The following is a 23,889-nucleotide window of genomic DNA, read 5'->3' on the forward strand; positions in this document are numbered from 1 at the left end:
AACCCATATTAAAACACCAAACCAAAACAAACTTTAATATGTTTTTTTCCAAGATCTAATATACAAATGCAATGGTAATAATGTACTCTTCTTTTGTAAGCTTGGATGAAATATATTGAAGTCCACTTTTTGCATGTTATGTAAAAAATCATCTAAAGCAACCTAGAAAAGAAGAAAAAAAGCTTAATCCATATGGTGCATACAAATAATTGGGCATTAAGTTTAAAAAAACAATACATGAAACCAAATGAGAAACTGCAAAAAGGCTTGACAGTTTGTGTTATTAAGTGGTAGCGGAACCATCACATTCCAAGCATATAAAAAAATCAGGTTTTGTGAAGAGAAGCATTATCTTTTACTAGACCAAACAGCAAATTATAAAACTAGACAAGATTTGGGGCTCTTGCATCAGAATGGCAGTCTATGAATATACAGACATCTTGGGTGAAATGATGTAGTTAAAGAAGGATTAAAAGTGTTGATCAAAACTGTAAGGTTCCACACATTATGACTGATCTTTGTGAGTTTTAGGTATTACATCCTCCCAAAACAGACACACAAAGCAGGAGTTAACCATGCTTAATTTGATACTCTTCACAAACATTAGCAGAGGAATGAGTCCATCGCTTAAAGAGTGCATGATATCACACCCACCGTACAGAAAAAAGCAGGATACGCCTTCGCGGGAACTTTCTTACTGAAAGATCTAGCCTAAAAGTAAATGGGGTAAGGTGGGGGGGAAAACAAAACAAAAACAAATGTACTTATCAGAAGAATTTAACATTTCAGATTAAACATCAAGTACTATGTAGAATGGTTAGAGGCAACAAACTGTTTTATGAGCTTCATCCCTTTTTATTTTGACATCCTGAACGTGTAACTTTTCCTTATGTGCAAGCCAGCACCATCCCTCACTGTGTACAAAAGCAGTTACACAGTAAGTATGTAATACTGGGAGAGGCCTGCTAAAATATTTACGTGGTTTGACAGACTTAAAGATTATATATTATAAATCATGTAAATTAGCATCTCTTGTTCCAACAAAGTCCCAAGTTGCATCTGGTTTAATAAACAATTTAACCTTTCCCCCACCCCACAACCCAAATAACTCTCTGCATGCCAATAGACAGAAATTATGGAAGACCAGAAATGCACTTCTCTCAGTGCATCTTTTTGGTCCAATGTTGCCATCAGCCCCAGGAGCCCAGTTGTAAATGCTCCCATTGCATTTCTGGGACTTCAAAATTATCTCGGTTCCTCAGTATTTACATATCACATCTAAAGCAAGGCTGAATCAAATCTACAATTTAAACTCGTGTTCAGCTCAGGTTCCTCTAACAGAGCTGAAGCAAGTCTTCCTGTAACGTTTATTTATAAACACAAAATCCCTCCTTGTTTTGCCTTTTCTTGCAGGTTAAAACAAACCAACCCTTTACAAATACTGACAAGAATGTATAAGTTTCTGATAGTTTTTCACAAATTTTTCCAGGCAACTGAGAAAAATCAGCCTGAAACTTTGGAAGGAAAAAATACTTAATCTTTTAGAAGGCAAATTATTTTAAAACTTTTTATATGTCTATCTCTAAAAAAGAAAAATGTTCTTCCCTGATCTAACATCTTGCCTTACTATTATTAATTGCAAGATGAAAAAAAAAAAGTAGTCTTGCTTGACCTTCTTAACCCAGAATGGGTTGCACGTCATTCAGAAAGCATGTTATCTTCCTTGGTAAATTGAGCCCATAACGATGTAGCATAACTGAGATAAATGCAAAAAGCCAAAAGGACACTCTCTTTTAACAAAGAGGAAGGAGGAGAACATGTAAATGTATTCACAGGCTTTCAAAGGGGGACTGTGGGACTGACAGAATGTTTATTATATGTTTTTATTCTAATAAAACACAGAACTCCTAAGGAAAACTACAATCTTCATTATCTTATTTTGCCCTCTGCTGGTCATCAGTCCCTGACCACACTCCAGAAATTTTTCTGCCAAGATTAAGGGCCACATTACTACAATATGCTTCCTATAATATTGCTGAGACTCAATTCTGCATTTTAGGATTATATGTCTTCTGGCTGTGAAATGGGGCTGGTAACTGTTGTCCTCATCCTCTAAAATACGTGGTTTGTGTAACAAATGCTGACTGTCGAAACCTGTCTTCAGGTTTAAACTTTACCCTACCCTGTAATTCCAACTAAAACAAAGCATAAGTGGCTCAAAAGACCCTCAGGCAAAACAAGATGGTGATTTTATACAGGAGGACAGATGCATTTAAAGGCACCAGCCCACTATATTCACCTTAAGTCTTGAAATACCCAGCAAACCTTGCCAGCAAAAGCCCATTTCAGCCATTAGGGGAGAAAGTACCTTTGTCCTTGCATTAACAAAGATCATCTGATTATTAAGGAGGCCAATATCCTGTTAGTGCTGCCAGTTATAGCCAATTCAATGCTTTGAACACTCTATAGAGATCCTGCACTGTCAACTATTCTTCACTGATGATGATGGAGCAAGTATTCAAAGAGGAATTTTTAAATTTTAATTAAAGTGATATAACCCATCCATTAAAAGAAAAAGGGGAGAGGGTGCCAAGACAAACATTCAGTTGAATGAAATGCTAATGCTGCCCTAATCTGGTTTCCTCCTGTTTATACTTTTCTGTATAGTCTCCAATTACATGATCACATTGCATATTTTCCTTAGGACCCTCCCAGTGTATAACATGGGCAGGGCTCTAGGAATGCAGTGGGAAGAAAGAAAGCCTGTTCTCTTCAGAAGCTGGTAGGCATTCTGGAAGTGAGGGGACCAAGGCAGTATGAATTATCAAATTATCTGAAAAGTTTTGAAGAACTGAATTCTCTTCCTGCTTCTGTCCCAAAGTATCCATACAATACCAGGAACCAAATTTTAAAGATGTAGACCATAAATACACATTACTCATTTTCCATGCCTCCCGTCCCTGATATGAGGCATTTCAGACCAGGCACTTGGCATTTTTGTAAGACACAATTGCAACCAAAGTCAATGGGTTTTAAATGCTGTGCATTACGGGATGACGGGTGGAGAATAAAAGAAGAAAAATCAAAATATTTCAGCTTGAACAAAGGTAGTGGACAGTTCTGATGTTGCATTTTCTTTGTCTCTGTTCCCTACTTCTAAACGGAATAAACAGTTTTCCTGGGCATGTGACCACAAAAACTGAGACATCAGAAGAAACAATGTGAACAGGGATGCGTTAATGCAAATTAGAATTAGTCTATAAAAAATAAAGCTCAAGGCTACATAGAATCATAGAATGGTTTGGGTTGGAAGGAATGATCTGGCTCGAACCCCCACTGCCATGGGCAGGGACACCTCCCACTATAGACCAGGTTGCTGAAATCCTCATCCAAACTGGCCTTGAGCACTTCCAGGGATGAGGCATCCACAGCTTCTCTGGGCAGCCTGTGCCAGTGCCTCACCACCCTCACATTAAAGAATTTCTTCCTAGTATCTAATCTAAACCTGCCCTCTTTCAGTTTAAAGCCACTCCCCCTTGTCCTACATGCCCCTGTAAAAAGTCCCTCTCTGGCTCTCTTGTAGGACCCTGTAGGTACTGGAAAGCTGTTATAATATATACATACTATTAACATAAAATAAAAACATTAATCAGTTAACTAACATCTGACTGAACAAACCAGAGATCCCTTATTTTACCTTCAGAAAAGGGCTCTCCTATTTCTACTGCAAAAAAAATCCTGTGATCACAGGTAATGCTGTAATTGAGGATTATATCAATGGCACAAATGCAGAGATAAATCTGGCATTTCTTTACTCTGAAGTGGTATCTTTCCAGACTACCTTGACTGGAAGCACTGAGGGCAATACTTAAAGTATACACAGACATGTACTCGTAGACATAAGCAGCTCTTTACAGTGCTTCTTGCAAGTTTTGTTTTCCAGATGAAGGCAGACCAAGCATTGCTGATGAAACATTCTTTTGCTTTTGTACTGTGCACCAACAAGCAATTCAGAGTGTAGCTAAAATAAAAACATGAAAGAAAAAATAGAGTAGAACTCTGCAGTCCTTCAGGGCTCATAATTCACTGTTCCAAGCAAATAGTCTTTCATAATTCACTTGGCTGTATGCCAGAAAAGATATAAACAGAAAGCACTTTTCCCAACATAATTCTGGGCATGGCTGGTCATGCTAGGGAATGAATCCCCTCTTCCAAACACACTAACCAGCAGTTAAAGGCAACATGCTCTGTTTTCCTGGCAGCCATTCCACCGTGCTGCGAAATACCATATGCAGAGGTGCTTTCTATGGTGCTGATCCCATGCTGGCACATAGCTGCATTTATGAAAGTCTGCTTGAAGTTTCTCTTCCAGTAATAAGTCTCCTAGGCAGCATTTATATATAACAAATTGGACCTGGCTGTGAGTAAACTGCCTCCTGTACATAAAGATAAGTATAATATTCATAAAGAAGTAGTAATATTTAAAGGTTGGGGTTTTTAAATTTAAACTCCCAAAATAATTAAAGGCAAAATATTGGAAATTAAGTATGCAGTTTTAGGTCATCTAACAACAAATGCGTAAGAAGACTAGCATCAGTTATGTTTATTTAAATAAATAAAAGGAAAGGAATCTTACATGTTCTAGATGAATATGGGCCTGGCTGGCAATGTCATAAATTACATCTCTCGTATTTTTCTCTTGCTTGCCCCTTATGAAATCCTCTTGTGAAACTCCATGCTAGACATAGGAAGGAAAAACAAAATCAAAAAGAGAAAAGAACCACCATAAATATCAATTTTCCATTTTAACTTCTCAAAAATATGTTCCAGCAACCAAACTAAGGACAAAATACTAAAACAACCTAAATGTTTTACTACTGCTCCCTCCTTTTTTAATTCCTTTTTTTTTTTTTTTTTGGTCAGTTGCTTAAAAAAAATTCAAGAAATCACAGAGAACAGTTGGTACAAATTCTTTCTGCATGATTTTGCTTCCTAAATCTTTGTGGTCAGCAAGACGACCAAGTTAGATTTTAAAGTTTGGGGAATTTAGATCAGTTTAGATACCCAGTTTTTAAAACCATGAACCAAGAATAGATATTAAGCAGAAGCAAGCCAGTAACAGCTAACACAAGAAACCATGCTGGCTTTTGAAATCTTGAGATTGGTGTGCACCACCAGGCTTGCAAAAAAAAACCCCAACCAACCAACAAACCCATCCTCAAAAACCAAACAGCAAAAAGCCAGATCCACTGGAAAACCACCCCTCCAAACCTCAAAAGAAACCAACCCCAACTTTATTCTTTTACTACAAATACCAATGTGAGACACACTATGACATATTCAGAATTGCACCAGCTGCCTGTTCCTCTCAACAACAGTGAGGCATGTGAAAGCTGTACAAATGTAGGCTGGTGGGCCTCACAGGAGGTAGAGGCTCCAGGAGAACTCTGTAATACTTGCCAGCAGCTGAAATGCTTACAGGATGCTCAGTCTTCACAGAAGGGTTGCAAGCTTTTTTTAGTTTCACTGCAAAACACCTTCCATGGCAAGGAATGATTGTGAATTTTCAGGCTATGTTTGAAAAGCTGAAAATTTGGAAGGCCTCCCATACCATGCAGTCCCAGAAGGGCTGCAAGCAGGGTGCAGCTCCTTTTTGCAGTCTTATAACCCTGACCTATATTAGCATCTACATTTTTTGCAACTACCTACATTACTAAACTTCAAATCAAAACTTTTAATTGTATTGAGATTATGTTCAGAAAATACTAACACAACTGCCTTAGTCATCACTATAATTGCAAAAATTTTGGTTAAATAGAAAAAGAACAGCATTAACATTTAGAAATAAAGACTGGAAATGAAGGAATTACAGCTGAGATGCTGCAGATCAAGCCACAGAACATTAATGAAAAATTCTGAGCTTTAATCCCATCCTACTTAAGTTGCACAATCTGTTAAATTCCAATGCAAATTAGGTGTATAGTTTAAACTGGAGGACTATACCATCTCCTACAGCAATGTATGGAATGTATGCCTATAGCTGTCAAATATGGAACAAAAAAACCCCCAAAACCACCAGCACATTTATGAAAAGGTAACAAAGAGAAATGCAAGAAGATTGTTCAGAAAAAAATTTCTCACAGTGCTTCCTTTATGGTCATAGGAAAATTCAAAAAACAAGAAAAAAAAAAGAAAGAAAAAACCCACATCCAACCCCAAACCACAAAACCGAGGCCCCATTACGTAGTTGCATTTTTATACATTAATGGAAAAATTCCTGAAAATTAAAATGTTACATTTAATGAAAACAAACAAATAAAACAAAAAAAAAAAAAACAAACACCCAAAACCCAAAACCAACCAAACAAAAAACCAAAAAGAAACCCCAGAGTTTCTTGAAGGTCACTCCTCTCACCTCCCAAAGGATACAAAACCATGACAATGGCATATTACTAGGCCACAGCAGAAAGTTAAATTAAAGAAAAAAAGTCCTGTTTCTTTCTGGCAGAATAAATCATGATCTCATATCTAGCACTGAGAAACACAGTTAGAAGAAACATTATACTGTTCAATTCCAGACAAATTGCTTCTCTCACCAACATACAAATGTCCATTGGAAGAAAGACCTTTTGTCTTGTACTATGATACGGAGTTGCTCTTAAACAGGTAACTATGCCTTGTGCTTTCCCAATGTGACTGGCTGCATGGTCAGCATGGATGTCCCTCACACCTAAAATTGCAGAAATAATATGTTTAGAAACATGCAGTCAGACCTTTTGAGGAGTATGGTCTTCCCTGATGTGTATCACAGTCATGCTTTAGGAAAGCTAAGTGCATTGGTCCATGACAGAACATTCTGTGCATAAATTGCCTTGCGATCTCATCTCAGAGGTGCAAAGCAGCAGGAAAAGTCATTGATTTCCACATTCAGGAGTAAGATGCCTATTATTTTGTTGCGGTGTCTGCAAAAGGTATACTTAGCAGAGCAGCACCTATTCAGATAGAACACATCAGTACACAAACTCATTTTCATTGATATGTCCTCTCCCAGGATAACAGTATCCCAAGAACTGTTTTTCCTGCCAAAAAAAGTCATTCAAGTGTGAGATTCCTGACAAGCATTAATCCTTACAGTGTGGTTTCATGATTAACTGCAGCTGATTCATCATGGTAGTGAAGCCATAGAGAATGATCTACACTTCACCCCCCAAACCCCTATTTCTGCCCCCTCCCTTGTGCTGTTTCCGGCAATGAGGAAAACCGAATCAGATCAGCAAAACAACAGAAAAGTAACTTTAGTTACTGCACAGTCACACAACTGTGAGAACTGAAAAAGGGATCATAAAGCTGTAATGTTTTCACAGGACTGACCCAGGATAAAATGAAACTTTAAAGGAAAATTGAAATTAAAACTCATAGAAGCTCTAGCAGAAGCAGCATTCCATAAAGAAAGAAATGAAGATACAGGAATGACAGTCAATGAGCCTAACTAACTTCTGAAGATTGTACCAGGCATACCAGATTCCCAGCAGAAGCCTGTCTGGGCCTTCAATGGGTCTCAAAAGCCTCTGCAAAACAGTGGCTATAAATTAACTACAGAGAAAGCAAAGTATGTCTTGGAGGAATCAATGGATATAACTTACTGATACTGACTGGGCAGCTTAGGATTTACATATAACTAGGAATTTGGGGGGGGGGAAAAAGCTCAGAGTTAGCAGTGACTCATGCTCAACCTGGGAATATATCCCAGAAGTGACATTCTTAAAAGGTTTAACAGAATTATTTAGTAGTATCAAACTCCTAATTACTGAGGCAATTAATCAGAGAGCACAACCATTGATATTTTTACATGACAGGAGTTGAGAGGAGGTACGAGGACTTTGGCTGACACAATTACCAGTCAAAATGAGAGACTAACCTGAAATCAGTAAGAATAAAACAGCACTAGTACTGGGAGAGATACACACACAGTGGAGACTGGTTAGGAATAAAGAGTCTAAAAAGGACAAGAAATTTAGCAAACATGACCTGCAATGAAACCAGGTCCACCTAGTCTGGAAAAGATTGCTGATGGGGAACACCAAGAAAGGGTTCGATTAGTTTCCCTGTTTATGGAGAAAAAATTACAGAAGTTAACTGTTTAATATGCAGTGAAGGAGACTTTTGCTTAGATACTTTATTACATTCATATATTTAAGAGAAGTTAAACATGACAATAGAACACCCAGAATATCCAGAGCCTCCATACCCATTTTCAAAAACAGATTTATCTATTTGTACCAGGAGTGACCCAAGCACGACTGAACTTATTCAGGATCAGAAACATTTCTCAGAATGAAAGATTTTGACATTTCTCATACTCCTACATTTTTTCAATCAGAGGTTCAGAAAGACATTTGCAACACTTCACTGATTTCGTACTGAGGAAGCAAACATTAGATGTTAAGAGATAAGTTCCTCGTTTCTTCCAAAGAATAAGGTGCTCACAATATCTCTTTTTAATTCTTTTAATTTCATTTTTATTAAGTCTTTTAGCCTCAGTATTGGCGTCCATCAGACCACTCTGATAGACAAGAAGAAAATATTGCTACTACAATATTAAATACTACTAAATAACAGTTTTTTCCACCTTTTTTCTACATCTGAGCTCATACAGGGAATACTTCCATAGTGCAACAGACACCTAAAAGAAAATTACCCTTTTCTTCACTACAGATGAACAGTTCTTTCCCAATCTGTAACTCTTATATTAGACATGACAGAGAAACTAGCTCTTGACCACAAGGATCATCTTTGTTGCATTTTTTCTAGCTATTCAACTACTGATAGTTAACCTACTTCTAAGAGGATTCACACCCAAATTTAAAACATCACCAAGGGAAGTTTATAGGTTGGGAAGTTGGCTGCTTCAAGATAATCAGTGTACATCACTGCAATACAGAACAACAGCTGCAGAATATCTACAGCACCTTGTGTTCTGTAGGATAATCTAAATATAGGGAAGAGTTGAATTTACCACACATAAGAGCAAGAAGAGACAAAACAAAGCAACAAAGAATGGAACAGTAGGAAACTGCACTTCAATGAGCTCTGCACTGAGCAGCTTCCTAGGAAAGCATAGGTCTAGGACAGCTGTAGTACGATTCCACATTCAAAAGATACATGAAGTATTACCTAAGGCAACTTCTATGAAAGTAAACTTCAGTGGGAAAAGAATGGGCTTTTTGAAACATCAATAAATATTCTACCTGCACTAATGAGTCAACAACAAAACATAAAAAGGGTAAAACACCTACCCAGCATTTCCAAGGTGAGGTACAAGAGAGCACTCTGAGTGTTCTCAGCATACGTTTCGAGCTCCTGGATGTTACGGTATGCCCTATCATCCAAATTCTTCTCCTGTAATATAAACACAGAACTTCAGTAAAACATAACTGCTATTTACACAAGTTTATTACTACGGTCATGTAACATGTAACTAAACTGTAACTAACATGTAACTAACATGTAACATGTAACTAAAACAAAAAAAGGACAAAAATTGAGAGACAGAAAAGTATAAACTCAGATAGAAGGAATCGTTAAAGCTTATAGCAAGTCTAACATAATCAACTACATGCAACTGCAGCCATGTCTGCTTACTGGAGCAAATATAACTTTATGGAGTAATATGAAATCAGAATTCTTCATTAAAAAAAGATACAGCCAAAACAAAACATCATATGGTATTCTTACACCATGAGGTTTTCATTTATAATAGTTATTTTACAACTGAAGCACAGAGAAATTTGGGTAAATATGAATGTATGGTTTAAAACATGCATAAAATCTATCAAATACACACGAGTTTCAAAGTCATAAGCAAATCACTGACTCTTAGAATCATGGAATGGTTTGGGCTGAAAGGAACCATGTAACTCCAACTCCCCCTGCCATGGGCAGGGACACCTTCTAATAGAGTAGGTTGCAGAGAGTCCCGTCCAACCTGGCCTTGAACACTTCATGGACAGTCCACAAACCCTCTAGGCAACCTGTTCCAGTGCCTCACCACCCTCATAGTAAGGAATTTCTTCCTAAGATCTAATATAAACCTACCTTTCTTCAGCTTAAGGCCATTCCCTCTTGTCCTATCACTACACGCCCTTGTGAAAAGTCCCTCTGCAGCCTCTTGTAGCCCCCTTCAGGAGGGTGCTATAAGGTGCTATCCCCCAGAGCCTTCTCTTCTAAGGGACCAACAGCCTCAAATTTCTCAGCCTGTCTGCATAGGCAAGGTGTTCCAGCCCCCAGATCAACTTAGGGCCTCTAATAAATAATACAGCCCAAAATAATAAAATACACTCAAATAATGTAGTATCTAATAAAATACACCAAAAAATATAACATCCTCCAGCATTCTTCCTGTCCTAGTGGTTTCTGTGGTTAAAACATACTAGTCATAGGATTAAGAACCAGTTTTAAGATTAAGAAACTCTGAAGTCTTTCATAGCAATGACACTCTGCAAGTAACTGACCATCAATATTCTCAGTGTATAACTTCATGAGACACTAACTTTAGCAATAAAAATAGTTTAAGAAATTCCTGCCCCCCGCTTTTCATTCTTGCCCTTGTGTCAGAGCTGGTAGCAGCATCACTGTACCAGTGAAATTCTTCCTCATTTTTTCCCAGAAAAGGGTGGATATTTTAAACTTCATGTGATTTGAATGCTCCAGTTTACAACACTGCTTAGGAAAAACTCCACAGCCATGATAAGAAGCGGAAAAGTGTGGCAGAAAGGTTCAGATAAGTCATTTAATTTTTGAGATCCTACATCTATGTGGACTCACAAACTACACCTATTTTAAAGCAAAAATAAACAAAGGATTCTATTAGCCATTCTGGCCAAAAAAGAGCAAAAACTATGGAGAGTGGCATCAAGGGAGAATTAAAAAGAAATATAGCAGTATCATTTTTAAAGAGAAATACTGCTGTCTGGAAAAGATGAATTATATAAGCTTTTGTTCTACACATAAGCACATAAAAATAAGGAAAAGAAAAGCCAAATATGACTAAAACTAGAATCAGACTCTGAATGGTAAATACTTACTCTTTCATCAATGATCTTCATGAACCACATTTTAGTCAAATTATGCCTCTTGACAGCCTGAAAATTATCAAATAAAACCTCCATGTTAATGTATACAAAGTGATGGTAGTACTGCATTCTGAAGGCTGAAATATATTTCAGATATTTAATACAATAATACAGAGATTCAAATACAGAAATTTTCAAATGACATTTACTGCAAGTTGCTGCACACAAAAATGAAATACTGGACATCAAGCCAGCTAACTAAAAGCTTTTCTTTGTTTTTGCAAGTAATTTATTCTTGGAGTCATACGTTCCCACAAAATATTTGCAGATAACTATGTTCACTTTCCAAAAAGAACACAGTTTCCTCCAGAGTCAAGCAATAAAAAATATTTCCCCTATACATTTTCAAGAAAATATCAGTACAACATACTGATACGTACTGTAAAGACAGCAACCTAACAAAGTATTATACTGAATATTCTGGGTTTGTTTAAAATGTATCCCACAGCATCTCATATTCATACATTCTTTTGGCTTTTATCTTGTACTTAACTTCCTTCCTGTACCACTTCATTCTATCAACTTACCTTCAATCCTCTTAATTACACACATTGAATTTTCCAGAACACATTGTCAGAAAGGCTATATTCACACATATAAACATTTACAAACAAGATTTGTGGAGCAGATTTCTCACCATTTAGCTTAATAGCTCATTTTCAATTTCTTCTTTACATCCATCATATTAGTAAATATTTTTTCAAGGTTTGACAAAGACCGGATCTTGTTGATTCAACAAATTCTGCTTGAGACAGTACTCCGTATGTGAAAAGACAAATTTTTAAGTTATAACTACAAATGTCAGGTTTGATTCTCACTTGTTCACCTCAGGTATCATTTTGTAAACTAAATCCTTTAAACACTCACAAGTCAAGACTTAAAGCTCCAAAATGAATTCTGCTAAATTATGCAATTTGAACATTACATCCATTTTAAGCTACTTTCATTCAAACACACAGGTCCTCACTTCTCAAGCTTCAAAAACTGGCTTCTTCTACCAGAAACAAATGGAGAATTAGGCCTCACTCTTCATATGTTCAAAATGGACAGACAAGTAGGAACAATTTATACAGCCACTGTATACATTTATATTAAAGTCACCAAGAAATGAGCTATTAATAATTCAAGAAATACTATTAAAGGCTATTTATCTACTTTACTAGTGCATAAAACTTTAGGAATCCAAATGTGAGTATTCTGGGATATACAAAACTTCAGGAACACATTTAGCATGATAAATTAGAATTTATTCTGGAAAATCAAACTGTCCTCATATAAACTCAACAGCAGAAAAAGAGTACACACTGATTATGTTGTGCAAAGACATGCTAATTCTATTAACAGTTCTGCAATACTTGTGAGTTCAAGTGTCTTTCCAAATGCTTCTTTCTAAGAATTGCAATGACATTCCTGGACATTTGTGAAGCCATGATCTTCAAATAGGTCATTCTTGGGGTATTTGCCCAAGTACAGAAATAAAAATCACATCTTGACTGAAAAGGTCACCAGGTAAGGTTGAATTGTCAGCTCATTCCAGTGCTCTGCAGTGCTCAGAGCTTTCAGAGCTCCTAGAAATACCTTCTGAATTATTTTTCAGCATCTTATTTCGCAACCAGTTCTGTTTGGATTGTATTATATTGGTCTTCCTTTAGAGAAATCACACATGAGGTGAAATCTTACTAGAGAGATAGGCAATCCTTTCTTCCACTTCAAAATCAATTTTCTGTTTTGTGAGAAAGGAGCATGACTGGGCCCTAGCTGCTGGGAAGGGTTGCAGTTGGTATCCCAGTATCTGAATGATTTATATCTGAATGCTGTACTGGTTTTGGCTGGGATAGAGTTAATTTTCTTCACAGCGGCTTTTATGGGGCTGTGTTCTGGATTTGTGCTGGAAAAGGTGTTGCTAAGAACTGCTGCTATAGTTACTGCTGAGCAGTGATTACACGGTGTCAAGGCATTTTCTGCTGCTCACACCATCCCACCAGGGAGGAGGCTGGGAGTCCACAAGGAGTGGGAAGGGACACAGCCAGGACAGCTGACCTCAGCTGACCAAAGACATATTCCAGACCATTTGGCATCAAGCTCAGCAGTAAAATAAGGGGGGAGGTTGGAGGAAGGGAGAGGGCACCTCTGCTAAGAGGCTGGCTGGGCTTTGATGCACACACCCCACACTGACACACATATAAGCAGCCTGAAAATAAAAGCGGTTGAAAGAAAAGATACAGTCATATCCACAACTAACTTGTACCTGACCCGCTCAATCAGACAACTAAATGAGAGGAAATCTTCAGAAGCAAAAATAAGTTAGGTTACACTAAAGTTGCTCCTTAGAAAGGAGACAAAAGCATTTTGGGAGAAAACCATCTTGTACCTGGGAAGTTTGCCATTTGTTGGAAGAGAGACAGAGAGAAGGAAATAAAAGGCAAAAGCACGGACAGATTGACATGGTAAACAAGTGATTCTGCACTTTAATATCTGCATTAAAGTATAATGCTAAGTACATCTTCAACTCCCATAATCCCATAAAAAGGCTCACAACATTTACCAGTCTTCATTCTAACTGTACAAACACTTTGCTGTAGCTAAAGCACATGCTTCTTCTGAGCTGGAGACACCTAGGGAAAGCTCTGGTCTTCCCTAGAAGTGACTGTAACATTTCCTGGCATTACCTATGTTTTCTCTTAGTTAACAAAGTGTATCTTAGTTTAAATCTCAATTTTAATCTAAACATGAGTGTTGACAGACAGGAACAAATACTCACTTATGCTTTATGTCACATTTGAAGGAGGAAGAGTCAGGGAGAGGCCAAGGTTCTTTGTAAAGGACTAATTTTTGTGGCCTTGGAGGTGCAGCAGAGTTGCATCCATTCCTGAAAGTGTTCAAGGTGGGTTGGATGGGACTTTGAGCAACCTGGTCTTGTGGAAGGTGTCCCTGTCCATGGCAGGGGCAGTGGAACTAGATGATCTGCAAGGTCCTTTCTAACCCAGATCATTTTATGAAGCTGAGTGAAACCAAAACTGCAACAAGAGAAATGCTCTAATCCTGCAGAAACTGCATTGTTCTAACCCAGAGTTACAGTGAGTGTCCTGCTTTTCCCAGGATTTTAACAGGAACAATGCAGATAAATATTTGGACAAAGACTCCACATTTCACTGCCTGTTTTTCAGCAGGTCCACAAACCTAACTACCTATGGATCTATGTCAACTGTATTCAGCTACTGAGGTTTAGACAAACTGCAGCTTTTCCTGTCCAGAACTCAGAGATCTTTAGTTTAAATCCAGGTCTGATCTTACAGAGTAAGAGTAGCTGTTCTCTTGGAGCACTTGTGGACTTGCTGCTCCAAAGACTTGCTGTGGCCCGTGGCCCTAAGATGCCAAGTTAACAACATATGGAATTTCCATCCCCGAAAAAATTCAAAATTCACCTCAATGTGACCCTGATAACCTGATCTAACTTTGATGTTAGATCATCTCTGAATGGCAAGCTGGACTAGATGACAACCTACCAATGAAATCATTGTGGTTTTACATCAGCATCAAGGGGATTTACACTGCCATTTACACTGCCTTCAGACCTTCAATCACCCATTGAACATATTAAGGACAGTCCTAAGTAGAAATAGAAAAATTTGGAAGAAAGCCTCTGTCTCTTTGGCCATGGTCAGCAAAGGGATAGATATGTAGGAATACTTCATGTGTGATGTTCTAGTCCCTGCAGAACTTGAGCATCTTGGTAAAAATAAACTGCTAAGATCACAAGTACATCCTTCTTACTCAGTGCACATAAAAAGATCTGTGCAACACATAAACACAAGCCACCATGCAGCTCTTGATGTGAGGAGAAGACTGTATTAAGATTTTCCCTATTATCCAGTAACTGCATAAAGTCTTGGGCCTTTCCTCATACCTATTTGCTAATTCACCTTCTGTGCTCAACTTTCTGTCTTTTTCTACAGCTGAATCTCTTCAGACGTAACTAGCACTGGCTTAGAAAAGTACACTTTTGCACTTCAACTATCAACTTATGGCTTACCACAATTTACTCAGCCCTTCACCTAAATAGAAGAGAAAAAAGCAGATGGTTCAGAGAAGTCTGACCTTTCAAGCAGGTCCCACATAAATATCCTCCTTCTCCAACTCAGCTCTTTGCTTGTAGCTTACACACAGAAACACAAACACAATTTACATTATCTGTTTTATATAAAATAATGCTGTTAACTATGTAACACAGCACACACAAAACACTGACATTATTTCCCACGGTAATACTAAAGTTAAGTGAATTTTAGGACAATAAAGGCATATTTTACCCTCCACAGTTCTGTAGCAACTGGCTGATGTGGTGGGTTATCGCAGTATATGTCTTCCACAGCCTCCCTCCAGAACTGCATCCGCATCAAACCCGTAGTCTTCTGAGTTATGGAGTCTTTAATCTGGAAAGGACACATCTGGAGTGAAACTCACAGTGTCTTTAAGACACTTGGTCTATCTACACTGAAAAGAGACACAGGACATAGCCACACTCAGTAGGGAAAAAGCTCAGTTTTCAATTGACGTTTATTCCCAATACAGCTTGTGAACACTACATAAACTAAAAAAGAAATCTTCCCCACAACCTGAACTTTGAAACCTATGGAGAGTAAGTCTTGGATGACTGTCACCCTAGCATTCTTCCCAGAAGGAAAGGAAGCAGTGGTGCCAGCAGTGCAGGAGAGCACATCATGGGTTGCCAGAAGTGCAGCCTACAGGAGCTGGTCAGGGGTTTAGCCTGGTCAGCTCATTTCCTGGATCACTCCTTTCTGGCAAGCTTTGCCAAGTTTCCTGGCTGCATTGGCAGTTTCTGGCCACCTAGCAAAGGGAAGAGACTGCAGCCACTCCTCGTCCACTACACTGACAGCAAACTTCCCTCCTTGCAGCCTTTCCCTCACCTTGCTTCTCCCAACAAAGACCTGGTCCTGGTTATCCAAGTTTTTGACAGACCTTCTACAGACAGGATTTAGCTGCTCTTGACTGATTCAGTCACTGCATGTGAAGCCAGGATGTAGATGCAATCACATAACAGTATCAAGGACCACTGCCTGTTATAATTTAATTTTAATTTTAAAAAGCACGACAAAGAGGAAAGCCAGAAAATCTATACACATCAGCAAAGTAATTGGGGGAGGCTGGCTACTTTCCATGGGCCATTCAAAACTAGAGGTCTGTATTGCACTAGTTATTCATTGCCCTTCACAATATAAAAAGTTAATCTTGGCAAAACACAACCTGCTAGTGTAATTTAGAATATCAAAATTGTTATTTTACATTTCCAGAGTTCATAAATATATTTTAATACCTGCCTGAGCCAGTTCCACATTGAAGGCTCTCAAGGCAAAAGCAGAGGTTCGAGAGTCCGCAGGCAACAGCAGAGAACACAGAAACCCTTCATAGTCACGCTTTCTATAAAAGGATGAAAAAATATATTTGTTACTTATAGCTCTATGTACATTGGGTGTGTTACTGCTTAGCACTGACCTCCTGAAAGAGTAGCAATAAGTTATAGTTCAAAACTTTGCAAAAGGAACAGCTTTTAGGCTTAAAATAAGACAAACTCCAAGAGAGGGGAGGTTGTCTGAACTCTCAGTGTGCCTCTGAAATCCAGATCTCAGATATCTGACTAAAGGCAGAAGAAAGGCTGTGGCAGAACTGCAAAAAGAATCCAGCTTGTCCGACCTCCAGATTTCTGTTCCAAACATGAAACCACATTTCTTTAAAAGATTGTGCTTTGGAGCTTGGCAGAAGAGTGCTCACTTAACCATTAAGTTTTTGTTTATATTGGCAATTATATTCAAAGCATAAAAACTGTGGGAGCTGGAGTTTCGCGGCAGGCAACCCACTGTCACCCTGGAGTGACATGCCATCGTTTGGCCAGGTGGGTGTGCCACGAAATTAAAAACAACACGGTGCACAGAATCACAAACTGCAAAATCAGACATCACTGCAGCTAATAAAATCACCTGGCCACTTCTGAAAAGCTAAACTGCTTGTTTTGAACAATGTTTTTGTGTACTTTCTGATAAGCCTAAAACCTGATTCTTTGTTAGAACAAGTCCAACAACTCCATGTTTCATCTGGGAAGTGGAGAAACAGGTGTCAAGGAAAACACATTTGCTCATTTTCATGAAGTTTGCTGTTCTTCCATGTACTCATATTTCTTTGGAATATGAGCTTAAAATAGCAAAGCCAAACTAAAACCAAGGGTTATTACAGTTGCTACTTTTAGCATCAAACAAAAAGGAAGTGAGCTTTAACAGAGGTTCTTAACCCTACAGCAGTTGACAACAAACACTTAGAGTTTTCACAATGGTTGTGAAACTTGTTTTAGAGCTTGATGCAAATTCACAAACATAAACAAAAAAATTTACATTTGTGAATTTTAGTAGGCTTTAAGGGTCACATTCGTATTAAAGAACAGATGCATCAAATTTCCCTCAATTAAGACAGTTTCTGAAAGTATTATCACCTCAAAACCTAGTATTTTTTTCAAGACTGATTGTAGTAATACCGAGTTTTGCCCACTCTACGCAGAGCTGCAAGGTTTACAGCCACATTTTCCCAGTTCCAGTTTGCCTGAGTTGTTCACGCAACACCTCTATTTTCAGGAATAAACAGGTTACACAAAGTACACAGCAGTACAATACAGAAATTTGTCTTCCCTAGAGTAATGGTGTTGACATGTTGGTTTTCAATTATTCCAAGCTTAAAAATGAAGTGTAGCAAATCTATTAAGCCACAGTGTGTAAAATAAAACTGATATTGCTATAGATCATGTTCTATCTCAACATCCTTCATGGATTAGTGTAAGGAATGAAGAAAGAAGGGAATGACCTTAAGTCAGGTATTGAGTGTTTTTCGTAGTTTTCCTCTCACATAAGTATATTTTATGTATGAACACATACACAGAAGAAAAGTTGGCTATGAACATTACTGGACTTTCAGTAAGATGAATTTCCTCCTCCATGTTATGAAACTTCATAATACCATCAAGCCACATGGTTGTCTTCCAGAGCAGACATCATAAGCAGCAAGAGACAGAAAACATACTTACTAGGGATACATATTTTTAACTAAATAGCTTTAAGCAACTTTTTTTAAAGAGTTGCTTAACATAAAAGGAAAGCCCAAGAGAAAGGACATCTTGCATATTGCAAAAACTTGCACAAATGTATATCCTTAAAGCATAACTCAGTTGTTCTTCCTAGTGTGTGGGAGAATCAAATTCAGGACTAGGGAAATGCTGATGCTTGCACAGCCACAGGTTTTATTTCTGTTTGAATAATAACTCTCTTCTTTTTATAGTTTATTATTTCCATGCAATATATGAGCTACTGGGAACAGCACCTTCAATTAAATGAAGCCAAAAGCATAACCACCTTTCATTTTGCTATTTTGAATGGTCATGTATTTTTCTAACTAATCTTTTTATCATTTAACAAAAATGTATATTAAAAACGTTTTAATTCAACCATCTCAGCTTCTGTGCCTTCGAACCTAACTATTCTGTTCACGCTTGTTTGTTACTGAAAACATTTTACCTGTATACATTACCTTTATTTGTATATTAACTGCACAAACAGCCTCTGGGCTCTTGATTATCAGGTGAACAAATCCTGAGTAGAGTAACTAGGAAAAGCAAGCTATATTCTGAAGCTTTGTCAAGGAAACTGCAACTGGGCTCTGCGCTCTGCTGCATCTGTATAGATCTGCTGGTTTTTGCTGCACTGAACATTTAAGATTGTCCCATTTCTTTCCATTAGTTTTCCTACCTCAGGCATTACTGCTGACTACACACACCTTTCTGTCTTTTACAAGCATCAGTTTGAAAAAGATGATCCTGTTCCACTCTTTCTATACACACCTGGAAGCCGCCTCCCTGCTTTTGTCAACCATCTAGGACAACAGTATCCAAGGAGAAATTACTTAGGTCTTTAAAAAGAGACTTGTTAAACGTTTTACTTTGAAAAGAACTGAACTTCTCTGGGTTAGAAAACAGCCAAGGGGCTCTGTACGTTGTTTACAGTGCAGAAGCCCAGCAGGAAACATGGCTTGGCCTGGAAGTGCCTGAGCTGTACTCCTGCTCCTCTTGGAGCACTTTGGACTTGACAAAAAAATGTATGCATGCTTCTGGAACATAGCCTCCCTCCAGCATTCAGGACAGAGAAGGTACTGAGCTGCCTGTCCAGCTATCGGATGTCATCTGCTTTTGCCCATTTTTCTAAGTAGTACTCCGGAAGCTCGGCTGTTTCCCAGCAGCCAAGAAAATCTGACAAAACCCATTATTATTAAACATCCACTTCGGTGATCTCTCTCTCCAAAATGCCGAGGCAAAGAAACTGAAATATTCAAAATTTCTGAAGAAATGCAGCAGTGAAGTGGCGGAGGTGTGTGTGGATTGCCGTGGGAGGCTCCCCAGGGAGGTCGTGGGAATCTCCTGGAGACATTCAAATGTCTCTCCGGGGACATTCAAAACCCACGTGGACGCGTTCCTGTGTAACCTGCCCTGGGTGACCCTGCCTTGGCAAGGGGCTGGACGAAACGCCTTCCAGAGGTCGGTTCCAACCCTATCGGTTCTGTGATCCTGTGTGCAGGGTAAATCATCCACGCAGGTTAAATATCCGCCTGCTTTCCACGCTCCCAACACGGCGCGGTCCCGCCGGCCCACCGCCGCCGGCCATAGGGACCGTTCTCGGGGCCAGGAGAGGCCAAGGGCGGCCTGGGGGAATCCCAGTCACCCTTTAGGGAACTCGCCAGCTTCCCCATCGGGAGGGAAGCGCTGTCGAGCCCTCCTGGGACAGACTCGGCGCCTTCCCCTGCGGAGCGCGCACCGCCGCGCCTGCAGCCCCCGGGCCGCGGGCACTCACCGCACCAGCTCGGCGCAGTACTGCACCGCTCCTCCGGCCGCCGCCCGGCTCCGGCTCCAGTCCACCGCCGCCCTCCCGCCGCCGAGCCCCGGCGACCGCGCCAGGCGGTGGCGGAGGCCGATCCGGCCGCGCCGCAGCGCTGCCCCCGCCGTGGTGCCCGCCATGGCCATGGCCCCGGCCCCGCTCCGCCCCGCGCAGCGCAGGGGCCGCCGGCAGGTGGCACCCGCGGAGCCGCGGCCGGGGCGCTGCGGGAGCCCCGCGGCCCTTTGTGTGCTGCAAATGGCGCCCGGCAAAGAGCCGCCCTCGCCTGGGTTCTCCTTGGGAGAATTCCTCTGCTCCCTGGGAAATCGGGCACTCTGCTGGGGGCGGAGTAATTGGAAAGCGGACCGGCGGAAAAGGACCTGGAGGTGCTGATTGACAGCCGACTGAAAATGAGCCAGCAGTGTGCCCGGGTGGCCAAGAAGACCTTTGGCATCCTGGCCTGTATCAGGAATAGTGTGGCCAGCAGGACCAAGGCAATGATTGTCCCCCTGTACTCAGCACTGCTGAGGCCCCACTTCGAATGCTGTGTCCAGTTCTGGGCTGCTCCCTACAGGAAGGACATTGACATGCTGGAGCAAGTCCAGAGAAGTGAAATGGAGCTGAGGAAGGATCTGGAGCACAAGTCCTATGAGGAACACCTGAGGGAGCTGCGGTTGTTTAGCCTGGAGAAAAGAAGGCTCAGGAGTGTCCTTATTACTCTCTACAACTCCCTGAAAGGAGATTGTAGCCACATGGCGTTTGGTGTCTTCTCCCAGGCAACAGGATGAGAGGATGACAGGATGAGAGGACATAGTCCTAAACTGCACCAGGGGAGGTTTAGGTTGGACATTAGGAAGAATTTTTTCACAGAAGGTGTAATTGGACACTGGAATGGACTGCCTGGGGAGGTGGTGGAGTCACTCTCCTTGGAAGTGTTTAAGGAAAGACTGGATGTGGCACTTATTGCCATGGTCTAGTTGACATCGTGGTGATCAGGCTTAGGTTGGGCTTGGAGATCTCTTCCAACCTAATTAATTCTGTGATTAGCTTTTTAAATCTGATGCCCCAAAAATCTGAGGAAGCTGAGTTCTAAAAGCTTCCTCGCTGTGGACAGTGTGGCATAGGAGCAGCTGAGGGACCTGGAAAAGCCTCAGGGCTGATCTGGCTGTGTGAGGGAGTAGAGCAGAGCAATTCTCACTGGGCAGCAAAGCTGGCCCCAGGGCTCTGTCCTTAATAAAATGTGGTGTTTTAAGGTTTGCATCAGAAGCCCTATTTCCTCCGCTTGGCTGGCAGAGGGGATCCTCACACCTTACAGGTTGGCTGGACTTTTATTTAGAGATAGAATTAGCCCCATAGTCATGGATAGAGCAGCTGTGCTTCCTCAAAATTTGGCCTATATGGGAATAAGCCAGCAGATTCATACAATAATGCCACCATGCTTAAAAGCAGTTTCATCTTGAAACTATACCAGCCCAACCTATTAGTAGCTAACCCAACCTAGCTGTTACTACTAGAGGAGATACAACAGCAGTCTGGCTTTTCTTTCTATCCCCAGCCATGCCATCCTCTTCCTTGGTGCCACCTTTGACCTTCGTTTTATACTACAGTGAATTGATTCAGGTAGTTAAACCAGCAGAAACCCTCCACTGCTCACTTTTGTTTTTCACAAGTTCTTTATCTGCCAGTTTGGTGCCTTGAATCAGTTCACTGCATGGTCAGCTAAGCGTCAGCATGAGCAAAGGGCTGTGGAGAGGGTAGGGTCTCCTGGTTTGTGTGCACTAATACATATGTTCATTAGCTTAGCTGCAAAGTGAAGCCACACAGTAAATACAAGGAGAGTTTTGAGTGGGCAGTGATGTTCAGTGGACAAGGCATCTGTTTGGAAATGAGAGCAAGCCCTTATTTTGTGTCACAGAGGCAAGGAGGAGCGGGAGGTTAGGGATCACTTAAGCATTATTTATTTTATTGATTAGTGGCTCTTGTGGGTTTACCCTGAGCCTTTCTTCTTCCCTTTCCCTCATCTCCAAAGTTCTCTTTGTCTTGAAACTCTGAACCTTGTTTTAAACCCTTGCTATGCCTTGAGGAGGATTTATTGTTTGTCAGGACACCCAAAGGAGGTCATTTAGCTTTGGGTGGAGGCTGAAACTGCTTGTTTAAGTTTTCAGAGAGAACCCCTAGATAAACGAATCCAGCTCTTTCAGCTGCTGCCAATTCCTGGCAGAAGGGTTACATAAACATACTCTAAACCTCAAGGGTATTATAAATAAATCTTTTAAAATATTAACTTTTTTTAGTCTCTGAATGAACAAAAATGGTGCTAAACTGATTTAAACCTGTAATAAGAAAAGAATAAACCAGTTGTTTATAAAAAACAATCCCAACCTCATTCTCAGTGTGCTGACATTTGTTTCTTATTGTTCTGTACCTTTACAGTTCTTACTAAAGTACTTTTTTTTTAAAAAAATATTCCATGTGTCATGTGTAGTTATTGAAAAGCTTCTTCAAGACTGTACATATTCTAATAAGTTACCTTTTTGTGCCGCCAGCTCAGTGGAAGTAAGGATTTGGCTTAATGTTTTAGTGAGTTTTGAACACTATATAAAAATTGAAGTATTGTAAGAGTCAACCACAGACCTTTCTTAATTATCTCCTTGTGTTAAGGAGCGCATTTCATCACCTTTTTCAATATTTCCCTCAGAAGCTGAAAAGTGACTGCCTCTCTGATGTGTGCTTCTTACTGAAGTATTTTGTCCCTCTGCCTCCTCAGACAAAACTCTGAAATCCTTGGGCAGCAGTGCTAGTGACAGCAATGGCTGGTTTAGGCAGAGATAATTCAATTATTACTCTAACCTGGCATTTCTGAGGAAAAAAAACAAACAAGTTCTGGACAAGGAAAACATGGAAACACTGATCAGTTATAGCAGACTCTTGTTAAAAGAACATCCAGATATTATTTGTCAACACAGAAATGAGAAAAAAAGACCCTCATGGTCAAATACAAGTGGAAGTTTAGGAGGTCTACATATAGTCATGTGTTTGTACCAAAAAACTCTTCATGCAGAGGAGATCAGAGGGGGAGAGAGAGAGACCTGCCTCAGAATATCCAGTGACCAGAGGCTGGAGTGTTCACTGGGATGTAGGATGGTCACTGGGATCCGTCATCTCTAGCGAAGAGAGCAGAAATATGCACAATGATCTGGCAGATCTGTTCTCTACATTTACATGGGCAAGGATATATTCTCCCTCTCATTTGCCTCATCTGAATAATCCTGGATTCAAAATTATCAGTTAAGGAAAACACAATAGTGTTTCCTGCCTAGTTCCATGCCACAGTGAACAGGCCTATGCAGTTATTTTACCTGAACTACTAAAATTATTCAACCAAAAATCTTTGTTTAAAGGAGTGCACTAAGAAAATGTGTTTAATGGCAGTTGTTTCAGTCATGGCCACAGAATAATACATTAATACATGTGCTAATAAGCACTAGGCCACTTTAAAATGCATTTTTCCCATCTTCCATGGTTTAATCATCTCAGTCTTTAATTACAAAGTAGATGAAAAATTCCCGAAGGGTGTTGCAGTGAAAGGGTTTCATCTTTGTTTGCAGCTGCATTTTTTATTTGTTGTATGTTTGTTTGTAGATAAATTGCTGGTAAACTTTTGTTTATTTCTTGTTACTATTGTGCTCTTTCACTCCCTGGTTTCAAGCACAAGTGAGGTTGTACAAGATGGTATGCTAAAAGCAGAGGGACACAAAGGTCTTGGTGATTTATGGAGTGTGAGGACTACTGCATGCTTCCTTGGCTTTGTGCTATAGGACTGAGCTGGAGCAACT

The 23,889-nt window shown here is 39.9% G+C and overlaps 1 protein-coding gene across 7 annotated transcripts; it reads right to left on the minus strand.

The window, feature by feature from the left end:
* Window positions 1-22,827, minus strand: NDUFAF6 (NADH:ubiquinone oxidoreductase complex assembly factor 6). Of its 7 annotated transcripts, none has more exons than XM_032682969.1 (9): window positions 22,823-22,827; window positions 16,472-16,571; window positions 15,443-15,565; window positions 11,085-11,141; window positions 9,297-9,399; window positions 6,597-6,730; window positions 4,637-4,738; window positions 655-711; window positions 1-162 (listed from the first exon to the last, which is right to left on the minus strand). In XM_032682969.1, exons 3-9 carry the CDS (start codon window positions 15,527-15,529, stop codon window positions 34-36), a joined length of 669 nt encoding a protein of 222 aa, XP_032538860.1. In that variant the 5' UTR covers window positions 15,530-15,565; window positions 16,472-16,571; window positions 22,823-22,827; the 3' UTR covers window positions 1-33. The 7 variants fall into 7 exon arrangements, with proteins under 7 accessions (XP_032538860.1, XP_032538815.1, XP_032538854.1 ...); XM_032682924.1 differs by lacking the exon at window positions 22,823-22,827 and adding an exon at window positions 20,033-20,123 and having other exon boundaries at window positions 16,468-16,571; XM_032682963.1 differs by lacking the exon at window positions 22,823-22,827 and adding an exon at window positions 20,033-20,118.
* Window positions 22,828-23,889: the final 1,062 nt, after the last annotated feature.

The sequence above is a fragment of the Chiroxiphia lanceolata genome, chromosome 1 (genome assembly GCF_009829145.1).
Source record: "Chiroxiphia lanceolata isolate bChiLan1 chromosome 1, bChiLan1.pri, whole genome shotgun sequence".
In the NCBI taxonomy this organism is placed as follows: domain Eukaryota; kingdom Metazoa; phylum Chordata; class Aves; order Passeriformes; family Pipridae; genus Chiroxiphia; species Chiroxiphia lanceolata.